This window comes from Pleurodeles waltl, chromosome 7, assembly GCF_031143425.1.
Source record: "Pleurodeles waltl isolate 20211129_DDA chromosome 7, aPleWal1.hap1.20221129, whole genome shotgun sequence".
NCBI lineage: Eukaryota > Metazoa > Chordata > Amphibia > Caudata > Salamandridae > Pleurodeles > Pleurodeles waltl.
Window position 1 is genome coordinate 455809699 of NC_090446.1, and position 26457 is coordinate 455836155.

Below are 26457 nucleotides of genomic sequence, written 5' to 3' on the forward strand. Positions count from 1 at the left end.
AGCATTTGGACAGCCTACTTCAGCTGTTGGCTGTTTAGACAAGGTTACTTCAGACATTGGCTAACTAGGCTGTCCATCATGTTTGGACCACCCATGGAATATTGCAGATGTTACAAAACACTAAAGATTACCCTAGTGATTGCAATACACATATATTTGAATAAGTAATGAGGTGTTCGTTTAATTTTTTACCTCCTTTGTTTTGTATTAGAATGTGGTGCAGTAACAGTAGTTGGCTATATATGATGCTGACTTACTTCAATCCTGGGATGGAGTACATTTGAGCATGTTTTGGCATCTTTAGGCCTGTAACTTTATAAGGTTACTTTGTGAATTGCAGCCGTCTTGCTCTTTTGTGGGTTTGTGTTTTACATTAGTATGCCGCTCCTCCCCCTCCATTAAGCCCTAAACCCACCTCCCATTTAGTAGTAATTATTCCCCATTTTCCCACTACTTCTCCTGGTACCTCCCACATTAACTAATTCATATGCCTAAGTTTGTGAAGATCTCTACCTCTATGCCAAAGATCTCAGCCCAGGAAAGGTATGAGAGACAGACGTTTCCAGTCATAGGTTTGTGAATTGCAATTTGTAGTACATAAATAGTACTACTTTAGATACTACAAAATTCAGTTTGGGAATTGTAGAAAAGTAGAGTATTATGCAGTGATGCTGGTTAGGCTTCACTATGTAATGCTCTCACAATACCCCAAAAATGGTCCTTTTAATTCACTATAATAAATCCGTAGCTTAGTCCTGATAGTGTGGCAAAGAGCAGTCAGGCTTTACTGGAGGAACATTTGTTGAGCATTTCAGAGTAGCAACATGGATGATAAGTAATTGACGTAACTGAAAGAAATCAAACACCAATTTATACAAACAAAACAGATTTTATATAAATTTAAGACACCAAAACAAAGTGAATCAGATACAAATAACCAAAGTTATGGACTTTAGTGTGAAAATAAAATCTTTACATTTACAAGCTGTCAATCTTTATCATTGTGGTCAATGGTAAAAATCACTAATGACACTTGGTCACTTGCGGGGTGAGTTCGAGGGAACCCACTGGTAGTTAAGGTTGCGGGTCCCAGGACCAATCTGCAACAGTCAGACTAATATTACCTGGCTTGTGGGGTCCAGGTGCAGAGGTGTCCTGGTTGTCCTTGGTGCTGAACGCAGGAGGCGCGGGTTCTGAAAAACGGTACTTATGACACTCGATCACTTGCAGGCCGAGTTCCTGGGAACCCACTGGGGGTTAAGCTAGTGCGGGCCTCTGGACCAGGATCCACAAGACAAAACAACTCCATCTAGCTTTGGAATCTCAGGTGGAGAGGTGTACTTGCTTATCCTCGGTGCTGAATGGGAGCTGTGGTTGCTGGTTTTACCACTGAGACGGTGGGGGTGAGGAAGCGGATGTAAAAACTCTACAACGGGGCCACAGGTGATGTCGGATGAAGATGCTGCAGTGTGACCTAGTGTTGCAGCATCGAGTAAAGGTCATGATGATCAGACTGGCCACCAATATGCCTTGGCAGTAGTAAGGTGGAGGAAAAGCTATCTCCCATTCTAGAGGTCCAGTGGAAAATGGAATCCAGCTGCAAAATGGCAGGGAGCTGGACTACACTTCCCGCAGTGCACTGGACCATCTTTCTTTAGGCAATCCCTCGGAGGGCCCAATGGCTAGTATTTCTTGGGATCCGTTAGGTGCTTTGTTCCTGTGGTGAGCAGGAGACTAGTGCCACTAGTCCAAGGGAATCTGGTCTTGCCTTTGGCTCACGAAAGGTTCCCTCTTGTTGGGGGAAGCAGTCTATGGTCCAGAACAAGCCACAGTCAAGCAGTTCCAAGAATCACGCCTTTTGTCAGTGCAGGTTCCTGTTGTCATCGATGCAGGTCTTCTCTTGTCCTTTATATGCAAGCTGTTACAGATCTGAGGTTGTGGTGCCAGGGGAGCCCCTCAAATCCTAGATTTAGGAGCGTTAAGGGAGTGGGTGAAAATGGTCAATGGGCTACTAGCCCCAGCAGCTAATCCGCCCCTAAGGTGAACACATCCGGGGAGTTGTGGCACCTTTTCTACCCAGAACCCAACATTTTGACATTTCTGAAGCTGGCAGAATTCTTCCTCCTCTGTAGAGACCAGGCTACCCACCCTAGAGGTGTGGCTAGCTGTCTGAGGATATATGCCTCCTGACTAACTAATTTTCCCACCTGTCCAGGTGCAAATGTGCCTGGGGGCGGCTTTGTCCTCCACTGAGGGACAGCCTACTTGCATATCAGAGACTTTCAAGATCAGCGCATTGATCTGCCATTTCTCTAGCCTTCCTGAGCAGGAGAGAGGTGTGACCTCCTTCCCATCCAGGCCACTACCTGACTCAGTCTTGGCGGCAGTAGCTGCGGGCTGGCAGCCAGAGCACATGAAAACTGGGGTAACTTGGTGGGCAACCTCTGAGGTTGCTTTCTGGGTCCATGACACATCACCCTCGACATGAGATTCATGTCAGAGGTGAGAAGGCACATTGTTTGATACTAAACTTGACCCACTTCTGCGGTATCATAATGGAGCAGGCATCCTAGGGGTTGCCCATGTGCCAGCCCATATTATTCTTTGGACCGTCGTTCACTTATGGTAGCCTTTAACCCCTTCTGTGCCTTGGACGAGATGATCTCGTCCAAGGCTACAGTTCCCCTGTGCCTTGGACGAGATCATCTCGTCCTAGGCACAGGGGAACTTGGGGGCGCGCTAGCGCGCCCCCCGTGCACCCCCTCCCCCCCCCAAGTCGGGGATGGAAGGGGAAGACCTTCCCCTTACACCCCCGACCCCCCCCCCACTCCCCCCCTGTGACGTCAGCGCGCGCGCGCTGATGTGTCACAGGGGCCTCCCTAGTCGCACTGGAAGCTCTGCTTCCACCGCGATTGAAAAAGAAATGCAAAAGCATTTCTTTTTCAATCACTGGGAGGCCCGGAGGGGCTTCAAAGGGAAGGAAAAGTATTTCCTTCCCTTTGAAGTCCCTCCGAGGGTTTCAAAAGCCGGATTGCTTGCAATCCGGCTTTTGAAACCCCACTAGACACCAGGGATTTTTTTTTTTTTTATTGAAAGTGACAAAAGGGAGCGACCCCTTGGGCAAGGGTCGCACCCAGGGGGGGCATTTTTTTGAGAAGGCCTTTTCTGCCCCCCATGGGGGCAGAAACCTCTAGGCACCAGGGACCATTTTTTTTTTTTTTTTTTTTCATTTTTTTTTTTTTTGGTGGGGAGCGACCCCTTAGGCAAGGGTCGCTCCCCTTGGGGGAAATTATATTTTGGCCATTTCTGCCCCCCTTGGGGGCAGATTGGCCTATTTTGATGAGGCCAATCTGCCCCCAAAGGGGGTAGAAACCACTAGACACCAGGGATTTTTTTTTTTTTTTTATTGTTATTGACAAAAGGGAGCGACCCCTTGGGCAAGGGTCGCTCCCAGGGGGGGCATATTTTCGGGAAGGCCTTTTCTGCCCCCCCGGGGGCAGAAACCTCTAGGCACCAGGGACCTTTTTTTTTGTTTTTTGTGTTATATATTTTTTTTTTTGGTGGGGAGCGACCCCTTAGGCAAGGGTCGCTCCCCTTGGGGGAAAATTATATTTTGGCCATTTCTGCCCCCCTTGGGGGCAGATTGGCCTATTTTGATGAGGCCAATCTGCCCCCAAGGGGGGTAGAAACCACTAGACACCAGGGAGTTTTTAGGCAAGGGTCGCTCCCTGGGGGGAGGGCAATTTATTTTAGGCCATTTCTGCCCCCCCTGGGGGCAGATCGGCCTATTATTAGGCCGATCTGGCCCCAGGGGGGGAAGAAACCTCTAGGTGCCAGGGCAATTTTTTTTTGTGTGTTTTTTTTGTTTTTGTTGTTTCCTTTTTTAGAGATGGGGAGCGACCCATCAGGCAAGGGTCGCTCCCCTGGGGGGCAAATTGTATTTAGACCATTTCTGCCCCCCTGGGGGCAGATTGGCCAATTTTAGGTCAATCTGCCCCCAAGGGGGCAGAAACCACTAGGCACCGGGGATTTGTTTTTTGGCGCCAATGTCACGCAGGGGGAGCGACCCCGTAGGCAAGGGTCGCTCCCGGGGGGGGGGGGTGGGTGTTGGGGGGTCAAATTTATTTTAGGCCATTTCTGCTCCCCCCGGGGGACAGATCGGCCTATTATTAGGCCGAACTGCCCCCAGGGGGGGGCAGAACCCTCTAGGCGCCAGGGCAATTTTTTTTTTTTGTGTTTTTTTTTTTTGTTGTTTCTTTTTTTTAGAGATGGGGAGCGACCCATCAGGCAAGGGTCGCTCCCCTGGGGGGGGCAAATTGTATTTAGACCATTTCTGCCCCTCTGGGGGCAGATTGGCCAATTTTTGGTCAATCTGCCCCCAAGTGGGCAGAAACCACTAGGCACCGGGGATTTGTTTTTTGGCGCCAATGTCACGCAGGGGGAGCGACCCCGTAGGCAAGGGTCGCTCCCGGGGGGGGGGGGCAAATTTATTTTAGGCCATTTCTGCCCCCCCCGGGGGACAGATCGGCCTATTATTAGGCCGAACTGCCCCCAGGGGGGGGCAGAACCCTCTAGGCGCCAGGGCAATTTTTTTTTTTGTGTTTTTTTTTTTTGTTGTTTCTTTTTTTAGAGATGGGGAACGACCCATCAGGCAAGGGTCGCTCCCCTGGGGGGGGGGGCAAATTGTATTTAGACCATTTCTGCCCCCCTGTGGGCAGATTGGCCAATTTTAGGTCAATCTGCCCCCAAGGGGGCAGAAACCACTAGGCACCGGGGATTTGTTTTTTGGCGCCAATGTCACGCAGGGGGAGCGACCCCGTAGGCAAGGGTCGCTCCCGGGGGGGGGGGGGGTTGGGGGGGCAAATTTATTTTAGGCCATTTCTGCCCCCCCCGGGGGACAGATCGGCCTATTATTAGGCCGATCTGCCCCCGGGGGGGGGGCAGAAACCTCTAGGCGCCAGGGCAAATTTTGTTTTGTGTTTTTTTTTTTTGTTTTTTTTGTTTTTTTAGAGATGGGGAGTGACCCATCAGGCAAGGGTTGCTCCCCAGGAGGGCAAATTGTATTTAGACCATTTCTGCCCCCCTGGGGACAGATTGGCAGAGTTTAGGTCAATCTGCCCCCAAGGGGGCAGAAACCACTAGGCACCGGGGATTTGTTTTTTGGCGCCAATGTCACGCAGGGGGAGCGACCCCGTAGGCAAGGGTCGCTCCCGGGGGGGGGGGGGGGTTGGGGGGGCAAATTTATTTTAGGGCATTTCTGCCCCCCCCCCTGGGGCCGGCTGAGCTACAGGCCAAACACCACAGGTAGGCACCTTGCAAAAAACACCTCTGTTTTCTGTTAAAAAATATGTTGTGTCCACGTTGTGTTTTGGGCCATTTCCTTTTGTGGGCGCTAGGCCTACCCACAGAAGTGAGGTACCATTTTTATCGAGAGACTTAGGGGAACGATGGGTGGAAGGAAATTTGTGGCTCCTCTCAGATTCCACAACTTTCTGTCACCGAAATGAGAGGAAAAAGTGTTTTTTGGGCCAAATTTTGATGTTTGCAAAGGATTCTGGGTAACATAACCTGGTCAGAGCCCCGCAAGTCACCCCATCTTGGATTCCCCTGGGTTTCTAGTTTTCAAAAATGCACTGGTTTGCTAAGTTTCCTCAGGTGTCCGCTGAGCTACAGGCCAAAATCCACAGGTAGGCACTGCTTTTTATAAAAAAATGTGATGTGTCCACATTGTGTTTTGGGCCCTTTCCTTTCGTGGGCGCTAGTCCTACCCACACAAGTGAGGTATCATTTTTATCGGGAGACTTGGGGGAACGCTGGGTAGAAGGAAATTTGTGGCTCCTCTCAGATTCCAGAACTTTCTGCCACAGAAATGTGAGTAACATGTGTATTTTTAGCCAAATTTTTAGGTTTGCAAAGGATTCTGGGTAACAGAACCTGGTCCGAGCCCCGCAAGTCACCCCTCCTTGGATTCCCCTAGGTCTCTAGTTTTCAGAAATGCACAGGTTTGGTAGGTTTCCCTAGGTACCGGCTGAGCTAGAGGCCAAAATCTACAGGTAGGCACTTCGCAAAAAACACCTCTGTTTTTTTCCAAAATTTAGGATGTGTCCACGTTGCGCTTTGGGGTGTTTCCTGTCGCCGGCGCTAGGCCTACCCACGCAAGTGAGGTATCATTTTTATCGGGAGACTTGGGGGAACGCTGGGTGGAAGGAAATTTGTAGCTCCTCTCAGATTCCAGAACTTTCTGCCACAGAAATATGAGGGACATGTGTTTTTTTAGCCAAATTTTGAGGTTTGCAAAGGATTCTGGGTAACAGAACCTGGTCCGAGCCCCGCAAGTCACCCCTCCTTGGATTCCCCTAGGTCTCTAGTTTTCATAAATGCACAGGTTTGGTAGGTTTCCCTAGGTGCCGGCTGAGCTAGAGTCCAAAATCTACAGGTAGGCACTTCGCAAAAAACACCTCTGTTTTTTCCCAAAATTTAGGATGTGTCCACGTTGCGCTTTGGGGTGTTTCCTGTCGCCGGCGCTAGGCCTACCCACGCAAGTGAGGTATCATTTTTATCGGGAGACTTGGGGGAACGCTGGGTGGAAGGAAATTTGTAGCTCCTCTCAGATTCCAGAACTTTCTGCCACAGAAATGTGAGGGACATGTGTTTTTTTAGCCAAATTTTGAGGTTTGCAAAGGATTCTGGGTAACAGAACCTGGTCCGAGCCCCGCAAGTCACCCCTCCTTGGATTCCCCTAGGTCTCTAGTTTTCAGAAATGCACAGGTTTGGTAGGTTTCCCTAGGTGCCGGCTGAGCTAGAGGCCAAAATCTACAGGTAGGCACTTCGCAAAAAACACCTCTGTTTTTTTCCAAAATTTAGGATGTGTCCACGTTGCGCTTTGGGGTGTTTCCTGTCGCCGGCGCTAGGCCTACCCACGCAAGTGAGGTATAATTTTTATCGGGAGACTTGGGGGAACGCTGGGTGGAAGGAAATTTGTAGCTCCTCTCAGATTCCAGAACTTTCTGCCACAGAAATGTGAGGGACCTGTGTTTTTTTAGCCAAATTTTGAGGTTTGCAAAGGATTCTGGGTAACAGAACCTGGTCCGAGCCCCGCAAGTCACCCCTCCTTGGATTCCCCTAGGTCTCTAGTTTTCAGAAATGCACAGGTTTGGTAGGTTTCCCTAGGTGCCGGCTGAGCTAGAGGCCAAAATCTACAGGTAGGCACTTCGCAAAAAACACCTCTGTTTTTTTCCAAAATTTAGGATGTGTCCACGTTGCGCTTTGGGGTGTTTCCTGTCGCCGGCGCTAGGCCTACCCACGCAAGTGAGGTATCATTTTTATCGGGAGACTTGGGGGAACGCTGGGTGGAAGGAAATTTGTAGCTCCTCTCAGATTCCAGAACTTTCTGCCACAGAAATGTGAGGGACATGTGTTTTTTTAGCTAAATTTTGAGGTTTGCAAAGGATTCTGGGTAACAGAACCTGGTCCGAGCCCCGCAAGTCACCCCTCCTTGGATTCCCCTAGGTCTCTAGTTTTCAGAAATGCACAGGTTCGGTAGGTTTCCCTAGGTGCCGGCTGAGCTAGAGGCCAAAATCTACAGGTAGGCACTTCGCAAAAAACACCTCTGTTTTCTCCCAAAATTTTGGATGTGTCCACGTTGCGCTTTGGGGCGTTTCCTGTCGCGGGCGCTAGGCCTACCCACGCAAGTGAGGTATCATTTTTATCGGGAGACTTGGGGGAACATAGATTAGCAAAACAAGTGCTATTGCCCCTTGTCTTTCTCTACATTTTTTCCTTCCAAATGTAGGAGAGTGTGTAAAAAAGACATCTATTTGAGAAATTCCCTATAATTCACATGCTTGTATGGTCACCCCGGAATTCAGAGATGTGCAAATAACCACTGCTCCTCAGCACCTTATCTTGTGCCCTTTTTGGAAATGCAAAGGTTTTCTTGATAGCAATTTTTTACTCTTTATATTTCAGCAAATGAATTGCTGTATACCCGGTACAGAATGAAAACGCACTGCAGGGTGCAGCTCATTTATTGGCTCTGGGTTCCTCGGGTTCTTGATGAACCTACAAGCCCTATATATCCCCGCAACCAGAGGAGTCCAGCAGACGTAACGGTATATTGCTTTCCATAATCTGACATTGCAGGGAAAAGTTACAGAGTAAAACGTAGAGAAACATTGATGTTTTTTTCACCTCAATTTCAATATTTTTCTTTTTCAGCTGTTATTTTCTGTAGGAAACCCTTGTAGGATCTACACAAATGACCCCTTGCTGAATTCAGAATTTTGTCTACTTTTCAGAAATGGTTAGGTTTCTGGGATCCAGCATTGGTTTCATGCCCATTCCTGTCACTGACTGGAAGGAGGCTGAAAGCACAAAACATTGCAAAAATGGGGTATGCCCCAGTAAAATGGCAAAATTGTGTTGAAAAATTGGGTTTTCTGATTCAAGTCTGCCTGTTCCTGAAAGCTAGGAAGCTGCTGAGTTTAGCACTACAAACCCTTTGTTGATGCCATTTTCAGGGGGAAATCCACAAGCCTTCTTCTGCAGCCACTTTTTCCATTTTTTTTTAAAAAAAACGAAATTTTCACTGTATTTTGGCCAATTTCTTGGCCTCCTTCAAGGGAACCCACAAAGTCTGGGTACCTCTAGAATCCCTAGGATGTTGGAAAAAAAGGACGCAAATTTGGCTTGGTTAGCTTATGTGGACAAAAAGTTATGAGGGCCTAAGCGCGAACTGCCCCAAATAGGCAAAAAAAGGCCTGGCACAGGAGGGGGAAAAGGCCTGGCAGCGAAGGGGTTAATGGAGAAGTCCACCTATATGTCAACACCTTTAACATAATGCGCTCTCCCTCCTAGGCTCAGGCGGCCTTCCTTAGGAGTGACCAACATATACTAAAGATAGTGCTCGGGCTCTACCATACTTGGTGTGGGCAAAGTAAAATTCGAGCACTTTGCACTGCTCCTGCAGCCTGCAATGGCAGGCCTGCTGTCCATAGTTTACTTAGGTGACTCAGTGCGGCACAAAGAGTGCTTCAGGCCCTGGTAACTCCTTTAATACCCGTTCTCTGGGTGCCCCTTGTTCCATATACTAGGGACTTATATGGGGTTAAAATACTTGCCAATTGAGGGTGCCAATTCACACATACCAATTTTGGGAGAGAGCACTGGCACTGGAGCCTGGGAAGCAGGCTCCAGTGCACATTCAGAGGCATAACTTACAGCATCTAGAGCAAAAAGTGTGGGGGTGACCATCCAAAAAGGGTACTTTCATACAGGAATTGAGCCCTTGGTGTTTTAAAATGCATGCCTCACAGACATTACTGCAGTTTTCTAATTAGCATGTCTAATTATAAGTATGTGTATCAAGAACATATAGACTTCAGATGCTCTCTGACTCTACTAAAAACAACCAACAGGAGTAAAAGGAAAATGGCTCTGAATTTACTGCACTATATGGCGCCTCGTAGCATCGTCCTAATGGCTAAGTAAAATAATGAAGTCAACTCCAGGGATTTATGTTTGTCCACTGAGCCTTTCATCTTTCAGAAGTCGATAAAATGAGTACCATTGAGGCGGGCAACAATGAATATCTGCTATTTCAGTGCCCCAAGATTCCCTTCAGGATCAACGTGCGCTTTGAAACTACACATTATGTTAATACCACAAGCGATAATTATTTTCCATTATTTCACAAAGGTCGGAAGCCAGAAAAACATAACCGGGACAAGGAAAAATATTGAATAAAAAAAGTTAGCTAGTAAGAGTGACAACAAGGACAAACAATGGGAAGCAAAAGGTTGAGACAAAGCCCATGGTACATTTTTGGTATAGTCCATAATAGGCTTTCACCCACCAAGTAGCTAAAAACCGTTTGACTTCCCAACCTAAAGATAGTCAGACCTAATGAACAGTCTTACTACAGATTAAATTCCCTATTGGACGACACTGGACTTTTTTGTAGCAACGCTTATTTTGCTGTAATTGGAGCACTGGACAAAACTCAAAAACGTCAACACAAAGGTATATATTGCTTTTACCACGTGCAGCACATGGCATGCAATTAGACTACGCTCTAACCCTGTATCCCAAGATGAACCATCAACAAAGGTTTGCCTGTTTTTCTAACTTTCATCAGCCTTGACTGAGTAAATGTTTAAGGGCCATGGTGGAAGTTTGAAATCGGAATGCAGACTCCGCAAATTGATATATTAAATTAAAGTGGAACCATATTTCAAAATTGTGGCGCGCATTCAATTAAGACACAAAAGTAAATATGTAAGTGCGATACCAACATAAAATGGATTAAAAGTGTGTTACATTTTAGCACACTTTTGTTGAATATTTTCCAGTCAAATCTATTGAATGCCATAAAAGTTGCAGCAAACTGATGTTTAGTTCATAGCAATATGCTCTGCTCAACGGGTTCACAATCAGTACTGAACAAGGACATTCAAAGGTATTAGGCTTGGGTTTAGTGTAATACATCATGTAAACACAGGCATACACAAGAGTTCATGTGTGCATGTGTTAACAAAGAAGAACCAAAAAGAGGAAGAGACAGGCAGATGTAAAATGGTCCATCATGCATTGCAGTGCATGCTCTCCAGTGGAAATGGAAGGATACACTAAAAGCTTCAATAGCAATAGGTGAGAGAGCTCTGCTCTTCTGGGTTGAGCTAAGATGTGATTGACACAGTCTCATAGAGAGTGCCTTAAAGATGCTGGTTAAAAAAAGAGTGTTTAAAAGGTGTGACCCCCCAGCACACAGTATATGTATCTGCAACAATCCGTCTATTTAGACGGTTGAGTTGTCAAACCAAGATCTAAAATGCCCTTGTCATGAAGTCAGTGCATTGTAGTTTCAAAACCAATAGTGTGAAACTTCAGACATTTCAGGCTCACTCAGATTCCACTTTTTGCGGATGCATAATTCACCTGTGGAAGTTAGTTATTTAGTGGCTTTTCTAGTTTTACCCGTAGCAGTTTTTCCCCACCATTCAGAGTTTAGAAGGCCAGAATGGGGAATAGCCTGTAGTTGAGGCTTATCTCACAATAAAGGGGCAGGTTTTCCCCATTTCTGACCCGTTCATGAGGTTCCGTGTGGTAATTTCTGGAGGGATTTGAATGCAGAAAAATATGCCTCTAAGTGCACATTTCAGGCAATATGGAATCCGATATCAGAAACACGGCAACACCCTTTGTGATAGATTCTAGATTTCACGCAGTACTTAGAATAAGTGAGTTAATGCTGAAACCAATTTACACCCATGCCAACATTTCCATGCTCCCAACAAGGTCATTTTTCAGTTAGATTAGCAGTAAGTGTATTTTGTTGTGATCCAGTACTCGAGGTAGGATGCATTCTTTCATCCCCACATCTATGACTGATTGAGTCTGGTTCAGTTTGAACAGTTATAAAACATGGTGAACCTGTCCATTGCTTGGTGCTCTTCATTTTATCACTCAAAGATAAAGGGATAATTTAGTTGGCCAAAGTATGGTGCTTATAATCATTTTAGATGAGTTGAAACAACTGTTTTCATCCTCGATGAAGGGGATAGGGAGTTGGAAGAAAAATCGACCACAAAAGATTGTACACTTGGTTGGTGGGATGAAAAAACAGAAAATGTGTAGACTATCACAGAGCGTAGCAAGGGGAAAAATACATATATAGACACAAGATTTGATTGTGCTTTCAGCTACAATCGAGGTATAGAAGACCCAGATCCTCAATGACATTCTGGCAGAGTACTTCAGCCACAGGTGAAAACAGCAAAAGGAAGAAGATATGATGGGCTGATTAACAGATTAAGGCCCTCATTACGACTTCGGTGGTCTTTGAAAAAGACCACCGAAGCCGCTGCAGCCAGCAGACCGCCAGTGCTGGCGGTTTGCTGACCCCCATATTAGGAGTTGTGGTTGGACTTCCACCCATTTATGGACGATAGCCCGACTTCATCGGCCAGGAGGCCGGTGCACTGCCATGGCAGCAAGACTCCGCCTGCTGTATTGCAACTCATAATATGGCTTGGTGGAGTCTTGTTGGTGTGGTGGTGCTGGCAAAACTGCCAGGACCCATCCCCTCCCAGACGACCAGCTCGCTGGAAAAGGTTAGGTGATCGCCCGAAAGGGGAGGGGGGGGGGTCAGTGGGATTGTTGGGTACATGTGTGTGGTGTGTGCGTGTATGTGTGCGAATGGGGGTGTATCAGTGCAGGTGTGTGTGCGAATGGGGGGGTATGAGTGCATGTTTGTGAGGGAGTCAGTGGGGGTGTCTGTGTGTGGATGAGGGGGGGTGCGTACATTTGAATGCGGGTGTGTGAATGGATGTGTACGGTTGGGAGGATGTTTGTGGGTGAGTGTATGTGGTGCAGGGTGGTGTCTGTGTGTGCGTGTCTGCGTGTGAGAGTGCATAAGTGCGAGCATGCGGAGGGGGGTGTAATGTGAGTTTAAGTATGCGGAGGGGGGTGTAGTATGAGTGCCAGTAGGGGGAGGGAGGTTGTGAATGCGTGTGTGTATGTGATTGAATGTGAATGTTTGTGTGCGAGTGAATGGGGGTGTTCGTGTGCACATTTGCATGGGTGTGCCTGAGTGCGTGTAAGTGCATGAATGCGTGTTTCAGTGTGCGTGTTTGAGTGTGTGTCTCTGAGTGAATGGGGGTATATTTAGCGAGTACGTGAGTGAGGCGCGTGTTTGTAAGAGTGTGGACGTTTGTGGGTGCATGTGTGTGGACGTGTGGGGGTGTGTGTGCCGGCGACAGGAATGGGGATTCCTGTCACCAGGTGCGTTTCCGCAAGGGTTTTCATGGTGGGGTGACTGCCACGGAAAGCCTGGTTGTCTGCAGCCTTGTAATCCAGCAGGCAGGCTAAGGCCTGCCGCTGGGCTGGAGGTGCTCGCCGCCGACCGCTTCAGTGCCACCTCACCAGTGGGCCAGGCAGCATTGTGGAGGTTTGGCTTCTGCCAAACCTCACAACTTGAAATGCAGCAGTCTTTACCACTGGCTCCGCGGCAGTAAGACCACAACAGCAGCCTCGTAATGAAGGTCTAAGGGCCTGATTACAACTTTGGAGGAGGTGTTAATCTGTCCCAAAAGTGACGGTAAAGTGACGGATATACCACCAGCCGTATTACGAGTCCATTATATCCTATGGAACTCGTAATACTCCTGGTGGTATATCCGTCACTTTACCGTCACTTTTGGGACAGATTAACACCTCCTCCAAAGTTGTAATCAGGCCCTAAATCTTGAATCAGTACCTATGGAGTTACTATTTCCCCAAAGGTACTGATGTTTTCATCCAGTTCACAAATTCTAGCAGTAGTGTGCTTTGAAAGCTAAAACGTAGAACTGAATAAATAATGTGATGTTTTAAAGGGCTGCTTTTTTCTCAGCTCAGTGCATACCTGTACATTAAATGCATGGTTGATAACCAGCCCGATGTGCAAATGCACTTTTTTTTCGTTCACTGGGAAAAGCTTTTTCCTCAAACTTACCAATTTCATGGAGGAACCCTTTCACCTACATCCCCACCAAGCTGTGGTGATACATTACTTTTTCACCTGAGCAGGTGAGTTATCGTAGCCTTTTCGTGAAGCAAACCTCCAACCATCTGCAGGATGGGTAGAGGTTGGTAAGAGTTTCTGAACTGCCACAAACACAGAAGTTTGTGGTTGTATTCAATAACTTATAAGGCAAATCATGCCTTGATCTGCCCTCTTCATAGCCCTAGTGTTAGGTTTACTACAGCATAAATGTACAGATTTTTGTCTCACAGTGTAGTTAAACAATGTATGTGCTCCAGGTAGCCTTTCATGTACTGTTACCAGGAGTAAATAGAATCAGGTATGGCTGTAAATGTGGGTTTGCAACCATACATGGCTTTGCGATTCGGGTTTAATGTTTCTTCATGGAGCAGAACATATTGTGTATTATGCGGGATCTGAGTAGAGTAAAAAAACACTAAGGTCTGTACAATGACATATGGGATATTCATGCCTTAAATTATATAATACACTAGTTTGAGACTCTATAGTGGCGCAGAGGAATGACGAAAGTGTATCCAAGAAGCCTGAGCTGGAACTAGGGGCCATATGTACAAACACATTTTCCCATAGACACAGAATGGGTAAAACCCTTTGCTACATCTGGCCCTAGATTCCTTTAGGGGTGCATATAATTTGAAGGAGGAAAGAAGGACTGGTATGTATTATAATTCCAAAACGACAGAAGGAGAGTGAGCAGGTGTGCTCGGAGTGCAGCAGCTGGGTGGCTGAAAGGAAAGAGAAAGTGACTTCAGTGATCAGTGGGGTCGAGAAATAAATGTTCAGTATTGTCTTACTTAACAAAGAATGAGCTGGTGGCCCGCCAATCCTGCACACCACCTAGGTAAAGCCATAGATGTGCACTTCGTAGCCCTGTTAGATCATTGTACAGTTGGGCACTGTTGGAGTACTTTTGGAAGACGGCTGTAGACTGAGCAACAAGAATGCCTTAAGGGGAAGATAAATATTCCAGTGGTATGTGAGGAGGACTGTGGCCGCGACAGGAAAGAGAGAGGAAGTTTTCATGGTTACATTAGGAAACCTGCCACAGACAACTTCTGGAAATCTTGCTAGAACATTTATGGAAATCTTTCTCGCACTCAGAATATAGGAAAAAACACAACAACCAGGTCTGTTGGTGTAGGTGCGTGCAAGAGAAAGATTGCAAGGGAAAAGGCGTTCATCGGTGTAAACGCCATCCTTTATCCTGAAGTGGGAATTAGAAGCAGTAAAGTTGAGAAGGGGTACATGGATGGGATAATTGGAGCTAGACAGGAGCTGGCAGTGAGTCAGGCATACTGCGGGTGTCAGAATACACACAAAGTCGGACAGAAGGAGGCACTAATGGAGGTCAGAGACTGGCAGACAGTAGAGGTAGATACGTGATGTAAGAGTCAGGCCAATACCAGAGGGACAGCCGGTGCTTTTAATGATAGAGTCTTACCTCGATCCTCTGGCAGCAGACTCTGCACCTCTGCTTGGTGAGGTCCCTCTGAAAGCCCAGCAAGGGTTCCATGTCCCCAACAGCCGACTCAGGTGCTGATCCTTGCTCTGGGGCTCCTCGCTCTTTGCGCTGGGAACCCTTGGCTCGGGCCTTGGCACGTACCTGCCCAAAGGAGACAGGCATGTGCAGTGGGGGCTCAAGCGCAGGGTGGAAGTCGCGGCGGTACTCCTGTTTCAGCCACCGCACTGTTAGGGGCAAGCGGCACCAAGGGGCGACACGCAGCATGTGAGACATCACTCGCAGGTGGAATTCAAAGCTAGACTCCTTCTTGGACTTGTGGGTGACATGTGTGAGTCGGCGTGAGGCATGTGGATGCTGCCAGGCCCACTCAAACTGCAATGAGAAGGTAAAGATTAATATTAGTGACAGGTGGAAAATGTCAGTTTCCTTATTGCATGGGCGAGGGGGAGCCCACAAAAGGAGAGGCCTGGAAAACTGAAGAATGCAAAGGAAACCGAAGCATTACAAACACACAATCATCAGTGTTGTAAACCTAACTCCAAGGATGTGGAGAGGAAACAAGGGAGGAAACAGTGGAGAAATAAGTGTAATTCAACCAATCTTAACACACAAGAAGCAGTACTCACTATGTCATGGTGTTTGCAGGTGGTACGCACCAACATCTATTTTAAAGGGACGGGACTCATTTTCCATCATTAGACTTTGAGCAAGAGAGAGAGAGAGAAATGTAAAAAAGGGACAAAGAAGGAGGATGATAAAAAAAGGTAAACAGTGACAATGGAAAAAAGCAAAGAAAAAAGTCTGGAAAAAGTGAGCTTAACAGACAGTTCGTGCAGGTTGAAGAAAGGGAAGAGAAATCCAAAATGATCGAGAACCCACTATGGAAAAATCAAAGAGTGTATTCATATGTCAGGTTATGTTCAGACAATAAAGTTTTGAATCCACGTTTTCGTTTTCAGTGCATTTATTAGTTCCATACACAATAAATTTTGTCAGAAAAAAACAAAGCGAGACAGCCGACATGTGTTTCGCCCTCTTGTGGTGTGTTCACCTGGGGCTTTTTCAAGGCATTGTTCGTTGTACATCAAAGAAAATTAATTGCTTAATGTAGACAATCTTGTTTGCGGTAGAGGAATTCTCAAACTGATCCTAAGATCGCAGAGTCCAGTGCGGGCTCCATGTTGGATTGGGGAAAATTCCCAATGTCGGTTCTGTGGCTATTTATATTGTGGAAGAAAGGGAAGAGACTGGATTAAGACTAGACGTCCTTGGTATTCAGCAACACTGGCATTTGGCACATGAGCATGTATTTTTGCCTAAACAGTGGCCAGAAACGACCATTCCAGTCCATCGCTATCAGAGTGAGAAAAGAAGATACACTGGGAAAGAGGGGACAATAATATTGTCAGAAAGAGAATTTATAAGCAAAACGATGATACAGTGTTCCATGAAATACTCCTGCAGAGACTGGAGAAGGCTGGGATAGTGGATAAGGCCTGGAAGTTGCTTAGAGTTTATCTCTTTGGCAGGCATCCAGCAGTTTCTCTAGCACATTTTACCTCACAGTTTAGAGAGGTGAGATGTGGGGTCTCATCACGTTGTTCAACATCTATATGGTCCCACTGGCCCCCATCATCCAACACTGGGGTTTCAATATTATATTATATCTTATGCATACAATGCATAGCTAAGTTAGCTGGATGCATTACCTATTGGAAATATTAGTCTTTGGTGCATCTTCCCTGCTAGGCACCAGGAGACTGGCATATTGAGCTGGGTGAGGTGCTCATCCCTACATCAGGTGCTAAAAATCTAAGGGTTCAACTGGACATGGCCTTATCTTTTATACCACAAGTGCAGGTCACTGCTAGCACTTGTTTTTTGCTTCTTAAATCTTAAAGAAAGACCTAACAATATCTCCCAATGGCTACCTGGAAAGACACTTTGCAAGTATTAATTACACCAAGACTGGATTATGCCAATGTACTTTACCTAAGGAGCCCCTTTAACATTGGTAAATAGGCTACAGCTGGTTCAGAATGCAGCTGCACATCTTGTATTAAACATCTCTAAAAGGCAATCCATATGGCAAGGTCTGAAACAACTGTATTGGTTACCTGTAAAATTGAGAATCAAATTCAAAGCACTTATGATCACTCAAAAGGCATTTCATAATTAAGGCCCTCAGTACATTCAGCAAAAAGTAAAAATAAAATACTTTCCAGCAAAGACACTGCTCTTCTAGTCAAAATTTTGTTATTCATACATAGGGTGCACAAAGCTAGAGTAGTGGCCAGTTATTTTCTTTCTTGGTACCTATCCTCTGGAAATGTTTACCGGAACATCTCTGGTCAACCTCTAAGGAATCTATTTTCAAGGTGCATCTGAAGACTTCTTTGTTTTGTGAGATATAATCAGTCCTGCGTTTGTTGTCAACACAGAGCCAAGACACTTCGTTGAAAGCAGCCGTCACACTTTATAAATCACTTCTGATTCATTCATTCAAGTTACTTACCTTCAGTAATGCTTTTTCTAGTTGATTCTCTAACTGCAGATTCCTCACCTTTTGAATATTCCCTAGGCGTCAAACTGGATCCAGAAATCACCAGCAGTACCCCTACATGTCAGTAGATTGTGCCATCCAGCTCCATGCCAACATTGGTCCACTCAGGAAGTGACATGAGGAGATGCATATGCCCATGCGTGCCAATGTCAGTTGCTTTCTAGGCTGTCCTTGACCCCAAATGCAGAGAAATCAGCAGACTAGCTGTGATCAGTGTGCAAATCTCGAGACTTGAGACAATTTTATATGTGGAAAAGGAGCCCAGTTTAGAAAATGGGTAGGTCAGAGGAATCTGCAGAGTAGCCACCAGAGAAAGCATTACTGAAGGTAACTTATTCTTCTGATGGATACTTCTAACCACAGATTTCTCACCTGAATAGATATGAAGGCAGTACGCTTCAGGTGGTGGGTCTGTGAACTGGCTCAGACGAGAAGGTCCTTCAAGACTGAGCAGAAAAAGTACCTTTCTCAATGGACCTGGCTATCCAGGCAGTAGTGCTTTGTTAACGTATGGAAGGCCATCCACATAGCAGCCTGGCAAGTATCCAGAACAGGCATTCCATGAGTCAAAGAAGCGGTAGCAGTCTTGGCTCTGGTGGAACGACCCTGTAAAGTTTTCTGGGGACTGCTTCTTAGCCAATGTGCAGCAGATTTTGATACAGAACATGATTCAAAGAGAGATGGTTGTCTTCTGTACTGCCTTGCCTTTTTTCGCTCCTGTGAATCCTACAGAGTGGAACATCCACCCAATGGGCTTTGGTACCTGTGAGCTCTTGTAGGTTTTAATTGGTGGAGTTTTTCCTCCTCCTTAGGGGTATTAGGCACATCGAAGAATGCCAGAAGTGTGCTGCTTCGCGTGATATGGAAAGGAGTCATAACATTCAGGAGAAAAGAGGTGTCCTCATGACTAATTTGTCTGTCAAGAAAGTCTTGTATAGTAGATGACAGTGCAGGCTTGTGCACACATCACACCGGTATTATGCCAATGAAGAAAACTGCCCATCTTCACCAGCCACTCCTGGAGTTACGGGGAAGACTGGAACCACTGACCTCTGAAGATATACTCCAACCACTGCCATCACTTATGTGAACACCTGCAGGGCACTGATGAGGGCAAAGTGGAGCACAGTAAACCAAAAGTGCTCCTGCCACACTGTGAAATGCAAATAGTGCCTGTGGGAATGCAAGATGGGGATATGGAAATAAGTGTTCTGCACTTCCAATGCTACCATCCAGGTTGAGGGAGGGAGGACATGGGCAAGAGCGAGCATCTTGAATGTCCGTCCGCATGAAGGCACTGAGAGGTAGAAAATCTAAAATTGGACAAAGGTCTCCATCTTTCATCGGTACAAAGAGGTAGCAGGAGTAAACACCCATTTCTTACTTCCCAGGCCGAAACCTTCTCCTTGGCTAAAAGGGCCTGCACTAGCTGCTGCAAGAGGGCTCTAACAGCTGCTTTGAGGGTAGTGGGAAATGCTGCGGGGGGAAAAGTAAGTAAAGGGCATAACTCCGCTGGCAAGTTTACTTGTCCAAAGTGATGGCACTTGGAAGGGCACAGTAAAGAGATTTTGTTGCTGTGGCAGTGGGGGTAACAGAGGATTGAGCTGCTTGCTGCCCCTGTTGTCCACATAGTCTGTGGGTACCGCTGCCTTGGGTACAAAAAGGCTGTACGGTTTGCTGAGGTGGCAGCACTGAAAGCACCTACCATAGCCAGAAGCTACCAAAAGTGCTGGTGAAACTAAGGTGTTGGAGCAGACAGGCTCAAGGAGCGCTCTGCAGCCCTACTGTCTTTTACGCTATTGAGAGCTGAGTCTACTTTCTCACCAAAGAGATGAGAGCCATCAAAGGGGATGGGTAGTTTGAACATCCCCAGAAAAAGATGTAGACCATATCAAGGCATGTCTCCAAAGTGTTATGCCGGTGGCAATTGCCCATCTAAGGCAACTGGCAGTGTCCAACCCAAAGCATATTGTGACTTTTGCCAAACTGTAGCTGTAATGAATGGCTTGTGTAATTGCGTGGCGTAAGTCCTCCGGTACAACAGATAGTATCTAAGCCACAGAACCATAAAGGGCATGAGTATAGAGGCCCAATAGGCAGTAGTCTGTCTGGGTTGGGAGACTTCAGAAAGAACATTAGTTTTTCACCTCCTTAGTGGGCAAATAAAGGTAAAGAACCTCAGCCACCCTTCACATCACCATTATGAAGGAGGCACTTTCTTTAGTAGCCAGCCCAGGTGGAGGGACTAGATAGTGGCTGAAGAAATATTCAGTTGACTGACATCTTGTAGCTCTGCATACCAGTTGTCTTCAATATGCAGTTGAGCAAATTCATTACCTTCATCATAATGGTCGTTATAGGAGTCTGTGCCGAAAAGATATGGATGATTTGGGCCCTTCCTTGTGGCAACAGCAGAATATCAGAGTCTGATAGGTTGCCAGAAAGCTGTGGGCCCTGTGAGATCAGGCCACTGCCTCGTTGAAGTGGAGTCAAATTGGAGTCACAGAGAAATACTAGTTGTCTGTTGAGGTTGTGGCCTGTAAAAGGACCAGAAGTTCCAGTTGGTACAGAGGGCAGACCCACCAGTGCCGTTCCAGTTGAAGGTCCTTGTGGCTCCTTGGAGCCCAGAGCTGCATCAAAGGGAGCCGGAACTCGTGGATTTGCCACAGTGTCGCTGAGAGACTGGGAAGGAAACTCAGGTTGCTCTGGGACAAGAAAGAATCAGCTCCAAAGAAGACTGAGTTAGTGTTAGGAGACCAAGAGACACATTTACACTCTTGTCCCTTCTCAGGAGTTCGAGAGCGATAGGAGAGGGTCAAGCATCACGTGGACATCTTATGCTTCTTTTTTAACTTACCCAAGGACTTCGACTGTGATGAAAATCTGCCATGGGTAAGGACTTTTGGAGCAAAAGTAGGATGTTGCCTTCATCCTTGACTGGTAATGGTATGCAGTCTTACAGGGCTTGGTGACATACAGATTTACCTCACAGTCCAGGATGTCCTTGGGAATCATCAATGCACAGTTGCTACAGGTCTTGGAATCGTGGTCCAACCTTAAGTACCAAAAACAAATCTGTTGGTGATCTGTCACAGCCATTTGCTTGTAACAGTACCTACAAGGTTTCGCGGGTGGGGGGGTGCCATTTTCCCTTGCACGCTGGTAATTTAAAGTTACATTTTCAGAAAGGAAACTGGTGAAGAGATAAGGGACAGCTCCAGATTTGCGTCTGGTGGTGCGGAGAAAAAAAAACTGATGTCAGCATGCATAGATGGCACTTATAAGCGGCTCTGCACTGCACTTCCAGAGTGGAACAATGTGCTTGCAGAGCCGCACAATGCCACCTAATGGTGCACAGAGGTACTGCTGAAGATTTTCCAAATTTAGTCTAACACTAACTCTAAAGGTGAGGAATCTGTGGTTAAACGTATCCTTCAGAATAATAATTCATCTTATGTACAGAAAGCACCCAAAAGCAGTAGGAAGTGGTGAATGCAGACATGAAAAATAACCTCCTTACCCGTAGGGCAGCGATGTCTGAGGGAAATCCATGGACAATGAGAACCATGTCCCTAAAATAAAAGAAGAGGCAGTGAGAACTGAGGGGTGGTGGTATAACCCCATGGATGGGGAATAATAAAATATACACTCTTAAGTATGGGCTAAGGTTATGCTGTATGATGGGAGTTCAAAAACACACACACTTCTTAAATCACCTTTTAAAAGGGGAGAAAGAGCAAGGCCGGTCAACAACATTAATCCCTTATCATGCAAGAAATCCACAAAATACACCACTGAACTACACCCCAAAACAGAAATAATCGGAGCAACCAATGAGGAAAAGAGTGGAGAAACCAAAATACAAACCCCTACCAACCCACAGAACACAAATGAAGTGTACAGGGCCGGTGGCAGCCACTAAATACAGCAGCTGCCAAATACTTCTAGACAATAAAGAAACAAAATAGCAAACTAGTTAGTTTTAGCTGTGGCCTAGAGATAGCATTAGCTGTCTTGCCAGCTTCAAAAAGAATATATATATATATATATATATATATAGCAAAACAAGAGTGTCCTCAATGAAAGCGCACATAAACGGGTTTCAAACAAAGCCAGCAACTCACGGTGAATCCTTGAAGCATTTCTGGCCTTTAATAGTAAAGTCATCTCTGGACACGTGTTTCCGGGTAGATCCCATCATCAGCAGAGAAAATATGAAAAGTATTTCACCCTCGTGGGTGCAGCCAGTGCTGGATGTAATCCAGACATCTCTTTTTAAAGCACCGAGTGCGAGGCTCTTCAGATAGCTTAATTAATTGCAGGCACCTGATAAATCCATTAAAATACAAGCCCTGCCCCTGTGGCCCTCTGAAATTGCAAGTGCACGCTGGTTACAGTAGTCCTGCGAAATCGTATCCCCCAAGTGGGTTGCTGGAGCCAAACACAAAAAAATGAAAAACAAAGTGCATAACCTATGTAGGCAAGTTCACAGTTAAATTGTTGGATTTGCTAAAAATATCCCAACCATGTTGTTCAAATGTGACCATCCAATCTAGTCACAACGACCTGCTCCGATGTGCGGTGGGCGCTTTCCCGGCTGGACAAGCCGGTTATAAACAGCAAAACAAGAGTGTCCTAAATGAAAGCGCGCTCCCAACTGGTTACATAAACGGGTTTCAAACAAAGCCAGCAACTCACGGTGAATCCTTGAAGCATTTTCATTTTTCTGGCCTTTAATAGTAAAGTCATCTCTGGACACGTGTTTCCGGGTAGATCCCATCATCAGCAGAGAAAATTTGAAAAGTATTTCACCCTCGTGGGTGCAGCCAGTGCTGGATGTAATCCAGACATCTCTTTTTAAAGCACCGAGTGTGAGGCTCTTCAGCTAGCTTAATTATTTGAAGGCACCTGATAAATCCATTAAAATACCAGCCCTGCCCCTGTGGGCCTCTAAAATTGCAAGTGCACGCTGGTTACAGTAGTCCTGCGAAATCGTATTCCCCAAGTGGGTTGCTGGAGCCAAACACAAAAAAATGAAAAACAAAGTGCATAACCCTATGTAGGCAAGTTCACAGTTAAATTGTCGGATTTGCTAAAAATATCCCAACCATGTTGTTCAAATGTGACCATCCAATCTAGTCACAACGACCTGCTCCCATGTGCAGTGGGTGCTTTCCCAGCTGGACAAGCCGGTTATAAACAGCAAAACAAGAGTGTCCTCAATGAAAGCGCGCTCCCAACTGGTTACATAAACGGGTTTCAAACAAAGCCAGCAACTCACGGTGAATCCTTGAAGCATTTTCATTTTTCTGGCCTTTAATAGTAAAGTCATCTCTGGACACCTGTTTCTGGGTAGATCCCATCATCAGCAGAGAAAATATGAAATATATATATATATATATATATCCACAAGACTTCCCTCTCAACGCCATTATGAAGGAAACGCCGGCACCCCAGACTCTCTTATAAATCCATCTCTTTATTTATTTCACGATGGTACACAGCTGAATTATTCGAAGGCTTTAGGGCTGACGGGTTTGAACCGTGTCGGTCTTATTCATATGCCACATTTATCTTAGTTTGAAAAACAGGCCCTACCACCTCTCGACCTTATATCCTGTCTGTTGATAAACATAAACTAAATATTCACACTAATATGATATACTTGCAACTTAGATCTCACTTCTTAAATTCATTAATATATTTCTTATCCATTCTCTCATTCCTTTCTCGTCATTTTGATTTTTATCTTTATTTTTGATTATTACCCAATAACACATATTCATTACCCAAATTTAAATAATATATCCATCCTATTCTAAGTATACAAATTCCTCTCCAGAAAACAAAAACTCTTATTTAATTAATTAATTCCAAGTCAACACATTTCCTTTGACTATTCACTATTTTTCTGTGTTTGACAGCTAGGTTGTATGGGCCACATTACTGAGAGCCCGGTCAATCTCATTCTCATTGATTAACATTACAACATCTCTAATTAGAAGACAATTCATAAACATTATCCCACATGTACATAAAGTTCTTCAACCTAATTCAAACCCCACGGGGTTCTACTGTTGAGTCTAATAATATATATCGATTCCATCTTCCTAAGAGTTAGTTCCCTGTCTCCAATTTGTCAATTCCAAAAAATGACATATCATCAACTTTCCCATCATGTTCCTGTCTGCAATGTCGTGCTATCGGATAGTTCACATCATTATTTTTTATAGCCCGCCAGTGTTCCAAAATACGTTTTTTAACTGGAAAATTGTACTGCCAACATATCATAAATTGCACGGACACATAATAACATAAATCTGAATTACAATTGATAAACTTCCTCTCTTCCCCTGTGGGTAATTCATATGTCTTACAATTTGTGCTGTATTTACAGGCCTTACAATTCGCACATCTATAAAAAAACCTCTCTGTTTGACAAATCCCAAATTATCTTTCTTATTTATATGGCTATGTACTAATATATCACGTAAGGAACTACTTTTTCTATATGTGATCCTTGGATAAGGACTCATCAGAGGGCCTATCACTTTGTCTGCTTTAATAAGATGCCAATATAGTTCCATAATCTTGTTTCATATAAATAAATAATACAAGGCCTTTTGGTCAGCCCTCTTCATCCATTGGTCTTTTCAACGGCCAATCACATTTGCGTCCACCCTCCACAGCATGGGGCATTTTAGCCAGTAGGCCTCTTCACTGTGAGTGGCAGCAACTTGCCTGTGCACATCCTTTTAAAAGTGGTACATTTCAGTTCAAGGGCGGGTTATTTAACATATGCTTTACTATAATTTTTTTAATTTAATTTTGCAATTATTATTTTTTGCTTTTTTCTGCAAACATAGGCATGTCACCTTTAGACAGTGGCATTTTTACTGTTTATTACTGTTAATTTTAAGCCACACCACCTGCCAAGGACATTTGAAAAAACTATTTAAAACCACTCTGGTTTTTATATTATGTTGGCTACCACTTGGTATCAAATACCAAGAGGTATCCTACATATTATGTCCTTTGATGAAGCATGTCATCTGGTGATATGTGAGGACATCCCATCACACTTTTGTGTTGCCTAGGAGCAGGATAGAAACACAGAAACTACTAAAAATAGTATAGTTAGAAACTGTTTTTGAAAAAAGTATCTCGGATGGCTCTTTTGTGTGTATAACAGGAATGGGGGTCTTTGAATTCCAACCCCCAGCACCACTCACACTAGAAGGTGGGTCGCCTGTTGTAACCATGCCTGGAGGCGCATTTAAGCCACAAACTGCTCCCGCAGCACGGGACTCGAGAACATCGAAGGGGGGTCTTTGAACCCCAACACCCAGCACCACTCACGCTAGGAGGTGGGACGTCTGTTGTAACCGTGCCTGGAGGCGCATATAAGCCATGAACTGCACCTGCAGCGCAGGACTCGAGAACACAGAAGGGGGGGTCTTTGACCTCCAACCCCCAGCACCACTCGCGGTAGGATGTCTGCTGTATGTTGTAAACGTGCCTGGAGGCGCATATAAGCCACGAACTGCTCCCGCAGCATGGGACACGCCCGGGGCATGCCTCGGCCAAGAGCAGGCCCATTTGCGCCCATCTGCGGCTGGACGAGGCTGGACTGGACCCTGTCTCTTGGACTTGTTATCTACAGGTTATATGTCTTCTCTTTCTTGTATTCTCCTCTGGGTTTGTTACTGTATTTAAAAGCCAAAAATGGACAAAAGGAAGGTGAATGCCACTGCCACCTCTAAAGACACTAACCCCACAGTCTCCATAGCGTAATTTCTCACCATGGCCATGCCTGCACTAAATACTGAAATTGAAACGGTTGAAGAGAAATTAGGGGTTGCAAGAAAATCATTTGCTCCCTCGTCCCAACCCGTGTTTAAGACCAGTAATACCGCAGCTTTGGTACGGGCAGAGGGAGGGATTTCCTTGGAGGTTATTAAGGAAAAGAATGGGTGCATGATACCAAGCATTCAAAAAGGGTGTGACCTACAGGGGGAATTAAATATCTCTCCCAGTAGAGAAGATGATTTGACCATTAATGATAAAGATATCAATGCACATTTGGAAGATATTGTTTCTTCTCTTACCAAATGGAAGCAGCCCACCCCTGGGAATTTGGGTACGTCCAGGGTGAAAGGCTCTGCAATTTAATGGGCCTGAGTGGAGTAGCTCCCTGACACGCAAGTCAAAACTAGCTGGGAAGAAACACTTGTTGGATCTTATGGGACCCCAAGATCTTGAGGTCAACTGCCGGGGTAGGGTTCCCTTGGAAGCTATTTTAGTGAAAGCTCTTAAGCCTTTAGTGGATTTATTGCATAGCATTGACTCTTCCTTAAAACATCTTTTAGAATCTATGAAGTGCAATCCACCTCTTACCCGAAATACAAAGCTGGACACAGTGACTTGTTCCCTAAGCCCAGTAGCAGAACATCATGCGGTGGTACGACAAAAGGTCCATCAATTTAGATCAGGAGATCCAAATAAACGAATAAATACCCCTATGGATCGCCCGCTAATAGTGGTGAAATTCCAGCTAAACCTAGATCTGCAATTTCAGGGAATTATGGGAGAGCGCAGGCATCTGGGAGTGAAGGGCAACTGAGGTCTAAACTAGAACGCTCCTCCAAGAGAAAGAACCTACAAGTCCTGCACTTCCACCTCAATGCACCCCCTATGTAATTGTGTTAAAAAACGTTCCACCTTTGTCTTGCAAAACTATCAACTTAAAAACAAAGTGGTCTATTGGCTAAATATGTCACTGGGGGACTAATAGTGAGTGTCTTTGGAATGGTATCATTGGAGTAAGGAGGGTAAAGTGGGTGGTTAACAGTTTGAAAAGTCTCCCTGGTGATTGTGTGGTAGTACATT

At 45.5% G+C, this 26457-nt stretch overlaps 1 protein-coding gene across 3 annotated transcripts in view; it reads right to left on the bottom strand.

Annotated features, from left to right (window-relative positions):
* The window catches only part of LOC138304181 (structure-specific endonuclease subunit slx1-like), a 164354-nt gene that overhangs the window by 14850 nt on the left and 123047 nt on the right, over positions 1–26457 (bottom strand). For all 3 annotated transcript variants that reach the window (XM_069244022.1, XM_069244021.1, XM_069244023.1), the window contains 2 exons: positions 21089–21140; positions 14985–15377 (listed from right to left, as the gene is read on the bottom strand). In XM_069244022.1, coding sequence (XP_069100123.1) covers positions 14985–15377; positions 21089–21140 — 445 coding nt within the window. The remainder of the gene's footprint in view (positions 1–14984; positions 15378–21088; positions 21141–26457) is intronic.